This window comes from Martes martes (genome assembly GCF_963455335.1).
Source record: "Martes martes genome assembly, chromosome: 5".
In the NCBI taxonomy this organism is placed as follows: Eukaryota; Metazoa; Chordata; class Mammalia; order Carnivora; family Mustelidae; genus Martes; species Martes martes.
Window position 1 is genome coordinate 120,318,323 of NC_137892.1, and position 12,770 is coordinate 120,331,092.

General features: G+C 41.9%; 1 protein-coding gene across 3 annotated transcripts in view; it reads left to right on the forward strand.

Moving 5' to 3' along the window:
• Positions 1-10,403, forward strand: part of GEMIN5 (gem nuclear organelle associated protein 5) — a gene marked incomplete at its 5' end in the record, with an annotated part of 43,293 nt that extends 32,890 nt beyond the window's left edge. For all 3 annotated transcript variants that reach the window (XM_080804087.1, XM_080804088.1, XM_080804089.1), the window contains 7 exons: positions 1,136-1,255; positions 1,667-1,877; positions 3,402-3,650; positions 5,134-5,296; positions 6,296-6,797; positions 8,121-8,217; positions 8,800-10,403. In XM_080804087.1, the coding sequence (XP_080660213.1) occupies positions 1,136-1,255; positions 1,667-1,877; positions 3,402-3,650; positions 5,134-5,296; positions 6,296-6,797; positions 8,121-8,217; positions 8,800-8,967 (1,510 nt within the window). In that variant the 3' untranslated portion in view covers positions 8,968-10,403. The remainder of the gene's footprint in view (positions 1-1,135; positions 1,256-1,666; positions 1,878-3,401; positions 3,651-5,133; positions 5,297-6,295; positions 6,798-8,120; positions 8,218-8,799) is intronic.
• Between the last annotated feature and the right edge of the window lie 2,367 nt (positions 10,404-12,770).

The following is a 12,770-nucleotide window of genomic DNA, read 5'->3' on the forward strand; positions in this document are numbered from 1 at the left end:
GTTTCAGGCTTTCTTAGGACAAGTTTAGGGAAATCTATACTCTAGAATTAGTTTGCCCTTCTACCTTCTGGTGACTTTACTGAATGCCTTGTGTATTCAACAAATCAGAACTCAGATGTCTGGCTGGTCAAAACATAAAAGTCCCTGAGGCCCCTGAGTGAGCTCTGGGAATTACTCAGCTTACACTTCCCTGATTGGTCTTTGTCCAGCCTTGAAGAGTTTCCTACACATGTATGGCCTTTGTGTTTAGCCAAAGACTCCATGGGATCCGCAAACAGAGTTCTATAGACCCTTCTCTGGACAGCTTCTTCCTTCCTATCATTTTGGCCCTCAAATTCCAATTGCTTTGTCTCTCCTCCACTCGATGAGACTGCTGAGACTCTGCTGGGGTTCCCTATAGGAAGATGGCTGCAGGGGTCCCTGACAGGGCTCATATCCTTGGTTCCCCTCCCTCCAGGATGACAGTCCTGTGCTGCCTGGTTGCCCAGTGTCTGAAAAAATACATATTTTGTCTAGTTTTGTGGCAGGAGGGCAAGTCTGGTCGCTGTTACTCCATCATGGCTACAGTTTGTTGTCTCAAAATACCTCTTGAACATTCCTCTGCCTAGATCAACTTAACCTAAAATACTTCAATTCCAGCTACAACTTTATGTTGGTGCAACTCAGAATTTGTATGTCGCCTGGAAGATATTAGTTCACGGAATTATATAGGTACTCCAGGTGTTAACACATTTCATTATAAAATATCCCCCCCAAAAAGTCACATTCTTAAATATCACCGTCAGTCTCTTCAGAAGAATCTTTAACTTTTGGGAAGCGGTCAGGCCACAGCAGCAGGCACAGATTTCCTAAAATTCTAGTTTTCACTTAAAAGCTCAAATTTTATCATTGGCAACAATGTAGATGGTTTTCTGTGAAGTGACAGGACTTGGGGACCCCCAGGAATCCACAGACCGCACTTTAAGAACTGCGGACCCAGGGAAAAAACTGAGCTCAGCATGTGGTTTTAAATTCTCACATAATGCAGGAGAATGGTTTTTCACAGGCTGTTGGAACAGTATGAACAATACAAGAGGGACAGTTTGTCCTATCTTCTAGCCTTTTCAAGTTGGCCAATATCTGTTCTTGCCTCCAGGGAAGCTATTGCAGTTGCGAAGGCCCGACTGCGCCCAGAGGACCCGATCCTGAAGGACCTATACCTCACCTGGGGAGCCATCCTGGAAAAAGATGGCCATTATGCTGTAGCCGCCAAATGGTAAGCCTGAGGGAACAGGCATGAATCTGAACACAGAGCAGCAGGATAAGAATAGTAAGTGAAGGGCGGGGGATGGGGGTGGGGGGTAAAGTGACTAGAAAATAAAAAGGCATATGTGTATTAAACCCAGCTTCGTAAGATTCATCAGGACGTGCCTCCTTAGTATTTATTTGAATCACCGTAACTATTCAGGAAACCTCAGTAGCAAACTCGGGAGGTCCCCTTCTTCTAGTGATGTCTTTACCATCAAACAGGGAAACTGGAAGGGAATGAAGACTCTTCAGTCCAGCAAATGTTGAGGTTCCTTTATGTGCTTATCCCTTGTGATGCTGTCACTCATCCTGTGTATGGCAGTGGAACAGGGAACGGAGATCTGCTTGTGACACGTTGGGGTTTTCTTCTCTATCGCAGCTATTTAGGGGCTGCTTCTGCTTACGACGCAGCCAAAGTTTTGTCCAAGAAGGGGGACGCAGCATCACTTAAGACGGCTGCAGAGTTGGCTTCAATTGTAGGAGAGAATGAGTTGTCCTCTTCCCTGGCGCTCCGCTGTGCCCAGGAGCTGCTTTTGGCCAGGAACTGGGTGGGAGCCCAGGAAGCCCTGAAGCTACATGAAAGTCTAAAGGTCAGTCTGTTACTGTATCTCCTGGTATTTAAGAGGGAAGGGCCCCAAGTCCTATACCAATTAGGCAGGTCTCCTCAGAAGTGTCTAGCAAGCCCTGGCCCTACTATCCCGTGGAAGTACCGTGGCTTGTCAGTTGCCATATTCAAAAAGAGAACATGATCATTCGCAGTGATTCTCCTCCCTTAGCAGTTTGTGTACAACATATATGAGTAGACTTGAGTTCGCTCAGCCCCTGGGCTCCGGTCTGGTGTTTCTTCGTTGGTGTCATCAGGTCTTCTTTGAAGAGGGAGAGGAAGAGGGATTAACACCTGACCGAAATCATGGCTCTGCCATTGCACTCCATGTTAGCTTTAACACATAAAGAAGTGTGGTAAAATCAGTATTTTGTTAAATGTCTACTTTATCCCTTTCTGGTTAAAAATGAGTAATTTACCACTCAAAACCGAGATTACTTTAAAAGCATCAGCAGTCTCAATTTCCGAAACACAAACATTTGGTCCATTTTAGACAACTTTGCTGGCCAGATACTAATATGAACTTTGTAAATTCCTCTTTCCCTAGTAGAGTTACTGGGCCTAACGACAGTTCCTAGCTAAATATTCATAGCCCAAGAAAAACAGTAGCCTTCTGGGAGCTGCAAAATAAAAACGGAGGCAAAAGTAGTATACCCTCAAAGATAGTGTCATTTGGTGTATTATTTATAAAGTGACCAAATCTTGAGAGAGTTTAATTTGTCCATAGCAAAAAAACCAAAAAGTTTCCAAAAATGGTTATTTACCATTTCTTTTTTTCTCTTAAGCAGCATCCTTATCAAAGCAAGAAAACCTTTAACCTTATGCTAAATGCTGTTGTGATTAATGATGAGGCTATTTTGGCTCATCAACAGAGGCCTTCCCAAGCCTAACTGAGAAGATATTATAAGGATACACATGAATCTCGTGGCAACTGAAAGTCTAGCAAAAAGAAAGATTTTCATCTAGGGCTTCTCTCTGAGCTTCTAATCCTCTTCTTCTGAGCTGCTTCTCCTCTTCCAGCTGACTCCCTCTTAAACCTGCTGAGACAGGCTACCTTAACACCTACCCCAACCCTCAGAACTACACAGCTTATCTGCTCTAACACCTTCTGCCCATTACACTTTACTTCTGTATCCCTTAATCTAAAGTTTGGGCAGGAGCTAAGAACCGGATGAATCCAGGCCATCTTTTCTCAAACTGGACCACAAGTCTTAGGTGGCTGGCCAGCATGTGGCTTACATTATAATGGGCAGAGCTACAGTTGGGGTTCTGTGTTATAAAAATGTTTGCTTGGGTCCCGGCTACTTCCAGGATCCCTGCAATGGCGTCTGGAAAAATGTCTATTAGATCACATCCTTTCCCCCCTCATTCATGACTCACAGTGGCCAGAGGCAGCCCACGAAGGGGTTTGGTTGCTGCGGATGTAATGGGGAACACACTGAGAAACTGAGAGCTCTCGAGCCAATCAGGCACTCCGCTGCCTAACAGTTCCTTTGTTGTTGGGTTCCAGGGACAGAGACTGGTGTTTTGCCTTCTTGAGCTACTGTCCAAGCACCTGGAGGAAAGGCAGCTTTTAGAGGCCAAAAGCTCTTCCTACAACTCCTGGGCTACAGGCACTGCAGGGCCCTTCGTGGAGAGGGTGACTGCTGTATGGAAGAGCACCTTCAGCCTGGAGAGCCCAGAGCAGTACCAGGCAGCCCTGGAGCAACTGCAGAGTATCAAGTACCCATCGGCTACAAATAACACTCCCTCCAAACAGGTAACCTATCTGCACTCTCTAGTAAGACTTCCATAGTCCGTGTCCAGCATAATAAGGAAACAAGCTGAATGCCAGTTTGCGGTTCAGAAAAGACCAAGGCAGGCCAGGCAACCTGGAAAGATCTCTCCAGACTGATTAAAGCCCTTTGGCTTTGAAGTTAGTCTTGCTCAGTCTTCTCTTAAAAAAAGAAGAACAAGTCTAAAAAATACAGAAAAGTGTAGAGAAAAATAGAATACCCATCAGTCAGAATTAACAGATGGTCACATTTTGTCAGTTTTGCTTCATAGTTTTCTGGTTTTGTTTTGTATGTACTAGTTTTTAGTAAAAGAAATACAGTAAGGTTGAAGTTCGTGGTACCCATTCCCCTTTGCTAGCTCACCAGAGGCAGCCCCTAAGTCAGGCCATATGTATTTTGTACCTTGCTTATTTCAGTGAGCAGTTTGTAAAATCACTCCATATTGATGCAAGGAGATAAAGTTGACCCACTGTAACAGCTGTACCCATGCTATAAATAGATACCAGTTTATCTACTTGTTCTTTTGAAAATGAGGGCACGGTATTTATGAGAAACAAGACTTCCTTAAATGATACATAGCACTTTGTGAAACAGTCTGGCAGTTTCTTATGAAGTTAAACATAGACGTGCTCAATGGCCCAGCATTCCCACTGCCTAGATATTTCACTGAAAGAGGGGAAATCAGGTGTCCACACATACTTGTACACAAATGTCCATTGCAGCTTAGTTCACAACAACCAAAAATGAGAAACAACCCAAATGTCCATCAGCTGGTGAATGGATATGCAGACTATGTTATAGTCATACAGTGGAATACTATGCAACCCTAAAAAGGACTGAACTAGTGACATACAGATACTATCAGCAAATCCTGAGACTATTATGACAAGTGCAAGAAGGAAGACACAAAAGACTGTATACTCTGTGGTTCTATTTATATGAATTCAAGAAAAGACAAAATTTATATAGCCAAAACCAGATCAGTGATTGTCGGGTTGGGGAGAGGAGAGTGCATGCAGAGGGGTACACAAGGGTATTTTACAATGATGAAAATGTTCTAGGTTTTGATGGTGGTGATTGTAGCATTTATGTCTATACAGATAGATGTATTTATCAAAACTCATCAAATTGCTCACTATAAATTTTAATTATACTCTAGCTTGGTTGGTTGAATTATAGCTCTTAGTTCCAAAACTTAGTTTTTGTTTTAATTAAATACAAATGTCAAGGCATTTTTTTTTTTTTAGCATGAACAGACTTTGACACCAGACAAGGTATGTTACTGTGCAACTAGGTAGGAAAGTTTCTCAGATACGGAAGCAAAAATGGGTGGTGGAGATATGAGGAGCTTTCTTAAACGTACATTGTCTGTACTTCGTCCAAGTGCAGTCAGTAGGAATATTCTGGTATCATCCCGGTGCTTGCTGTGGGAGAATGTTTAACTGAAACTCTGGCTCCTCCCTCCAGCTTCTGCTTCACATTTGCCATGACCTGACGTTGGCAGTGCTGAGCCAGCAAGTGGCCTCCTGGGACGCAGCTGTGGAAGCCCTGCTTCGGGCTGTGGTCCGGAGCTACGACTCGGGAAACTTCACCATCATGCAGGAAGTGCACTCAGCCTTTCTTCCTGAGGGTAAATGACCCCCACTTCTGCTGGGGCATGCCTACTAATGGATGATAAAACCACCACCAGTGGTGTGGCACCAGCAACGACATACATCACTGAAAGATAGAGACCAGCCAGCTATGTCATTTAGCACCAAGTTTGAATTCTCTTACCCAAGCTCCTAAGAGGTAGCCAGAATGACTGAGCTGTCTTCCTTTACCTGGCCCTACCTGCCTTATCTACCACACTGTCTTCTATAAGTTTTCCTACACAGTTTGAGAGAAATAGTAATGTGCTCACCAGTCAGTTAAGAATGGAAAAGCTTGGGACGCCTGGGTGGCTCAGTTGGTTAAGCAGCTGCCTTTGGCTCAGGTCATGATTCTGGTGTCCTGGGATTGAGTCCCACATCGGGCCCCTTGCTCAGCGGGGGGCCTGCTTCTCCCTCTCCCTCTGCCTCTGTCTGCCTGTGCTCGCTCTCTCTCTCTTTCTCTCTCTCTCTCTGACAAATAAAAAAATAAATCTTTAAAAAAAAAAAAAAAAGAATGGAAAAGCTCATGGGGTGCTTGGCTGGCTCAGTTGGAGGACCAGGCAACTCTTGATCTCAGGGTTATAACTTTGAGCCCCACACTGGGTGTAGAGATACATTTAAAACAAATAAATGAATGAATTAAAAAAAAAAAGAGAGAAGCACAGCAGAAAGATATTCTTTGAGCTGCATAGTCACTAAACTAAATCACTGTGATTTTTCAGAAACATAGTGGGATATTACCCCCCAGAGCTTTCATAGGAAGATGGATTATTTTTTCTATAATGCTTTGACACATAGACTACAGCAAGAAGAATACTGTCCTAGGTCATGAGATGTTTAGCTCTGGTTGACTTTTGGTGAAGGGCATGTGGTCCCATGGATCACGGCTGTCCTTTATTGAGATCCTCTCCGTGGGTGATAGCAAACATAAGGGGAGGGGGCAGATTTCTAGCAGATAAAGAAACACACAACCCTAAATCCTTTTCTTCTTCTTCTAGGTTGTGACCATCTAAGACACAAACTGGGTGAACCTCAGTCCCCTATCACACCAGCTTTCAAAAGTTTGGAGGCCTTTTTTATTTATGGACATCTGTATGAATTTTGGTGGTCTCTCTCCAGGCATTGCCCCAAATCCAGTGTTTGGGTAAGAGCTGCTCACAGGACAACCTCTGTTGAGCAAAGCCAGCAGATAAACAATGCCACCCCTGAAGAAATGGACCCCAGAGATTCTCAGCCAGACCCAAGCAGGCCTCCAGAATTAGATGTGAGACTCACAGAAGCAAGCAAGCAAATGCTGATCACTTGTAAGGAGCTCTTTTCAGAAAAGCACGCCAGTCTCCAAAACTCACAGAGAACCGTTGCTGAAGTCCAAGAGACCTTGGCAGAAATGATCCGCCAACACCAGAAGAGTCAAGTCTGTAAATCTACAACAAATGGTCCTGATAAGAGTGAATCTGAGCAGGCCACAGAACAGTCCCTCTCTAGTCCTCAGAACGAGTGGTAAGTAATGAGTCAGTATAAGGTGGAATTGGAAATACCCTGCTGAGTTCCCACATTATCATCAGATAAAAATCAGCACATGATGAGCCTGATCAGGTCACTTGCCAGCACCATAATGTAGCATGCACCGGCCTCAGAGTCCAACATGGGGGTCTAATCGTGGCTCTGCTGAGTGACCTCAGGCAAGATTCTTAATGTTCGTGAGCTTTCGTTCCCTCATCTATAATTGGGAGTACCTACTCCTACCTCGCTTGTTGGGGCAATTAAATGAAATCAAGAATAATGTCAGTAACAGTAGGACAGACAATAAAATCCTACCTTTGAGCAAAAAGTAGATTTCCCCCTCCCAAAAAAATTAATCATGTAAAATGGGGAGTTGAATTATCACATCATTAATGATAACCAGTTTTTCAACCATTCTGTGCTATCCCAGAAAATACACAGAAAGGGTAGTGTACAAAAGTGCATGCTGAATTGAGAAAATCCCAAATGATCAGAATGCTGTAGCACCCTAATTTCTTTTGAACACAGGGGCCAGGTGGATGACAGGAGCCAATCACCAATCACTGTAAAGCTCATCTGCACTGTTACAGGGCCTTCTGCCTTGGGCATTTGTAGTGATTAACAGTTATTGATTGGTTATTATACAGAGTGCCTTTTACATAGACGGTCTCCCACACAAGGCTTAAAACATGGTAACTAGTACCATTAATAAACTGATAACTGTTACTCGTATTAGTAACTGAAAAAAAACTAAGTTTTGAACCCCTTATATATTTATTGCTGTACAAACACTCCCATGGGCCGGCGGTGGGGAGACTCTTGAGTCAGAGTTTTGAGTCGCTTCTCCAGTAAGCCACCACACTCTAGGCAGCTTTAGGCTTGGTTTTAGTAACAAGAAAAACACTAAAAAGTTCTCCAGCCCTGCAGCTCTTAACCTCTGAATCACAGGACTCCTTTAACACGCTTAAGACACTCCTCCCAGAAAAATGTGCATCCGTACACCTACGATTAGGAGCCCCAGCTATGTCTAACTGTTCCCCAGAGAAATCCAGGCTTTCTGCACTTGGCTGCAGAACTGAATCCCCTCGAGGTCCTAAATTTTCATTAGAGCTATGTGTCTAAGAAGTGGGGATTTGGAAAATAGTGAGGAATGGTATTGCATTTTGAAAACTTAACATCACATTAAATTCCCTCCTCTTGACCTTTGTATTAAAGATGAGAGATAAGACCCAGATGACAAAAGAATTTTACTAATAGGATAACAGTTAAAAGTTATGTGGGGGAAGGCATATGACTTACACTTTTTTTTATTATTACTAGTAAAGAAGAAAAAAATCAGCCACTTTCTCTGCCTGAATTAACCAAAAGGCTTACAGAGGCAAATGAGAAAATAGCTAAATTTCCTGAGAGTGTTAAGGTAAGATTTATAGCAGTTCACTTGGTAAAACATGATTTTTTATATTATCAACTGACTATACCAAATTCTTTAAGGTCATCTGATTCTCTGTACCATTTCTGAAGTCTCTTCACATCTGTATATGCTTAAAAGTTTAGGATCTCATTGTGTCTGGTTAACTAAAATGTTTTGTGAGAATAAGATTATTGACAACACAAGCAATTTTATACCTCATACTTCAGCAAAGTGGAACAAATTTTGGAATTGGGAGGTAAAATAAAAATTGGTACCATGTATTTGATAACTTACAGATGGATTGGGTGTATTTGAATGTGGCCGTGCCATTAAAGGAGAACCATGATTTAAATTAATTGAATAGGGCTCTAGAGACAGATTCTTTCATTTGAGAAAGGATATCCCAGTAACCATCCCAGTTTTGATTATCCTCTATCCTTAGAGTAACTGATGAGCCTTATAAGGGAAATGGCTCAGTCATGCCTGAGAAGTATCACTAGATGAGACTTTGAATTGCTGGTGCCTCTAAGCAGGTATATGTCGCTCTTTTGTAAATGCTTCTTTATTCATCCCTGTGTCATCTTTCAGATCTGGCCCTTCCCCGATGTGCTGGAGTGCTGCCTTATCCTGCTTCACATTGGGTCCCAGTGTCCTGGCAGCGTGACCCAAGACATGCAGCAACAGGCCCAAGAGCTCCTTCAGAAATATGGCAACACTAAAGTTTACAAAAGATACTGCGAGACCTTCTGCACGTGAATTTTCAAGGACCTCTAAGAAAACTGTGCCAAATTCAAAATGTATGACACCCTTCATCTCTACAGTTGTACCATGCCAGACATTCACTCTCATCCCTAGGTGTTTTTGCAGTGATCCAAATAATACAAATGAGGGTCAAGTTTGAATTGACTCTATTCTACCTTACACATAGTGGAATCAGACTTTGGACTCAACTGTGGTTTCCTACTGGAGTAAGGATCATGAAAAGCCAGCAGTAGGTTTTCAGAATTAACACCTGCAGTGTGATCGTTGGTCAACTCTAAAGCCTTATGTAGGTTTCACCCAAAGAGGAGAAACTTTTTAATTACCCAAAGTGTTATGTTCTTAAACACAAGCTACCTTTATAAATACTTCACCTGATGAAAAACATGTCATTCTTGTTGGAGACAGAATTGCTACATTTTATGCCTTGGTATCATTTTTCTTACTTTTTTGTTAATATGAGTTCTCCCCTTCTGTTCTTTCGAAGACTTCACTTAGAATGTGAAATAGGCCTTTACCCATCATGTTGACTCTACCATCCATCTGAACTTTAGGTCAAAAATTTGGTTTTATTGTTTTTTGTCACTGCTTATTTGAACAAATCATTTACTAAAGCATTAGAAGAACAAATAACTAAAACAATGTGTCTTATCCCTTCAGTTTTATAAAACGTAATGGTGATCAAAAGAGCTCAGGAAGAAATTACTGTTTCAGTGGCTTGTAATCTTTTCTGGATCACAGGATCCTTTGAGAATTAAAACCACAGACGGTCTTTGAAGAAAAATTAGTAATTCTGCATATGTAACTTTTGGATCAGTATGTAACTTTTGGATCAGTGGACTCCAGACTTCAGCATAATAGGATCCTATATACTATTTAATTATAAAACCTGTTCATCCCCCCCCCTCCATTATTGAGCATTCTCTTGAACAATGTCAGGAAGAGATGTTTCTGTAATATCCCAGTTGCTGGGGCATAAAAATCAGGTAGTCTGGTGTAAGGCTGGGAGGGAGCACTCTTTCCCAATAGTATAACTATCTTCTTTTGGGATTCATTGTGAAAACTTTTCTGCTTGAGTGTCCGGTTTATTTTTCAATTATTTTCTAAGTTGGGATTGTTGTGGCAGCAAGAATAAAATTCATTAACAGAAATTCTAGGAAGGAAGGAGTTTAAGAGACCATTATTTAAAGATCTGACTGACCAGGGGTTTTGTTTGTTTTAATTAGACCTAGCTTTAGGGCGCCTGGGTGGCTCAGTGGGTTAATAAGCCTCTGCCTTCTGCTCAGGTCATGATCCCAGGGTCCTGGGATTGAGGCCCTCATCAGGCTCTCTGCTCAGCAGGGAGCCTGCTTCCTCCTCTGTCTCTGCCTGCCTCTCTGCCTGCTTGTTGATCTCTCTCTCTCTCTCTCTCTCTCTCAAATAAATAAAATCTTTAAAAAAAAAATTAGACCTAGCTTTAGAATTTAAAAATGCTAAACCCAAAAAAACAAATATTGTAGAACTTAGATCCTCATGATTCTTTATACAGTTACTTGAACTTGAAGAAGATGCATTGTTACTAGGGATCGAAAATCTTGGTTGCAAAGATTATACACAGGCTTGGCTATGTGGAGAAGTAGATACCAGTTCTACAATCTTCACTGAAATGAACAAATGCTTCACTTGCAGAGAAAGAAAAATATTTATTCCCTTCCACTTAATTAAAGAACAGTATTATTAAGCTAGAAATTTTAAACTCCTTCACAATTTATCAGAACCATCATCTGTGCTTGGAGGAATCGTACACACCTCAATTACTGCTTTAGTAAGAACAAGAGTTACTACTTGACAACTAAGAAATGAAACTACCCAGAAGAGAAGTGACAAGATTCCATTTCCTCCCAAATTCTTTCCCATACTAGAAAATGTAGTTAAGCCACTTACAATTTGAATAAATGGTTTTCATTTCTATCTCCCTAATTATCAGAACCACAAAGAGTCAAAGTACTGAGGAGGTGACTCAAGCTAAGTAGATACCAATAGGCAAATGAATTAGTGTTGGTCCTCTACCCAAGCCAAACCTAATACAAACCACCACCTAATTAATCAGATGATTGCTCTCACCTCCCACTGCCTCTCAATCTGCTCTTATTACTGATTCTCCATTCTTCATAAACCAATGACAAGTCCAAATTACAAATCAAATCTTATCAACTTCCTGTTTTAAAAAATTATTTCACTACTGTCCCATTGTAAGTGGAATAAAAAAATTATTTCAGCACTTCCCCATTGTTAGTGGAAAAAAGATCACCTTGCAGGGCTTCCAAGGCCCTGCCTGATCCTACCGTTTACCTCTTAGCCTCTTTTTACACACTCCACCTTGTTTCTAGATTCCACCCACACTGGTCTCTTAGGCTGCGGGAACCCACCAGTTTTTCTTGTCATCTCAGTAGTTTTGCCCATGTTGTTCTTTTGCCTGGTCCATTCTTACCCATCTCTTAGATCTCAATTTAAGTGTTCCTTCTCAAGAGACTGTCCCTGAACCTCAACCTAAAGGACATCAGTGTCCTATACTTTACAGGTCACAAATTGTACTTTAGTGAATTAAGTACTCTTTGGCTACACAGACTGTAAACTCCAGTGAGGGTAGAGATTATGTCTTCCATGTGCTTTTTTATCCCTAGCTCCTATTTACAGTGTCTAGTAGGTGTACAGTGGAAACTTACAGGCCGAATAAATTAGGAAATTGAAAGAATATTAACAGCTTAGATTGAAGACTCAAACTGAGCTCATTCATACTAGCACTAGCTGACAATTAGGCTTGTAGTTGATAGTCAGCCTTACTAGTTACCAGAAGACAAATTTAATAACTTTTGGCAATTTATGTGGAGGGGCTTGAATTTACCCATAATTAGCATTCTCTGGTTACCCTCTACAGGACCATCCCTTCCTGAGAATGACCACTAACAAAGTCCTACATGTGCTCGTATATATGTATACAAAGTTCTTGCCAATTCTACTAGAGGTGTGGAACTGGCTCTTATCTCTCCCATGCAATGACCAAATCCCAGGCTCAACAATGAGTTAGTTCAACCATTCATCTCAATATTTCTCCTGACATACAAATCTGTCAACTGTGGCAAAGATAAATTCCCTATCTGAATCTAAATCTAGGACATCTGGGGGTGCCTTGGTGGCTCAGCTGATTAAGTGTCTGCTTTCAGCTCGTCATGGTCCCAGGGTCCTAGGATTGAGCTCTACGTCGGGCCCCCTGCTCAGCAGTTAGTCTTTCTTCTGCTGCTCCCCTCCCCCACACACATCCACACTCTCACTCCCTCAAATAAAATCTTCTCTTTTTTAAAGATTTTATTTATTTGATAGATAGCAAGAGCTGAACACAAGCAGGGGGAGAGGGAAAAGCAGGGAGCCTGATGCAGGACTCAATCCCAATAAATAAATTTAGGCCATCTGTACAGGCCCCACAATCACCAGCATGCCAAAAAACTTGGCTGAGAATCTCTTCCTATGTGAACATCCCCATGAAAACTTAGATCTGCTCCTATACCAGACTTCTTAAAACTCGTTTTATGCCAACTGGAATGGTGGGAAATAGTCTGGAGCCAGTGCTACAATACCAGAAGTTCAATTTGTGTTAAAAATCCACTAATTAAAAAGCTAATCCACCAAATGTAATGGAGTGGTCCCAGGACAGAATTAAAACTAGTTTTCCTATTAAGGCTGGATAATCAGTCGGGGCTTATCAAGTGAGGAGACAATTCCATTTACACAGTTAGCCATTAAAAACTTCCTACAGGGGGGCG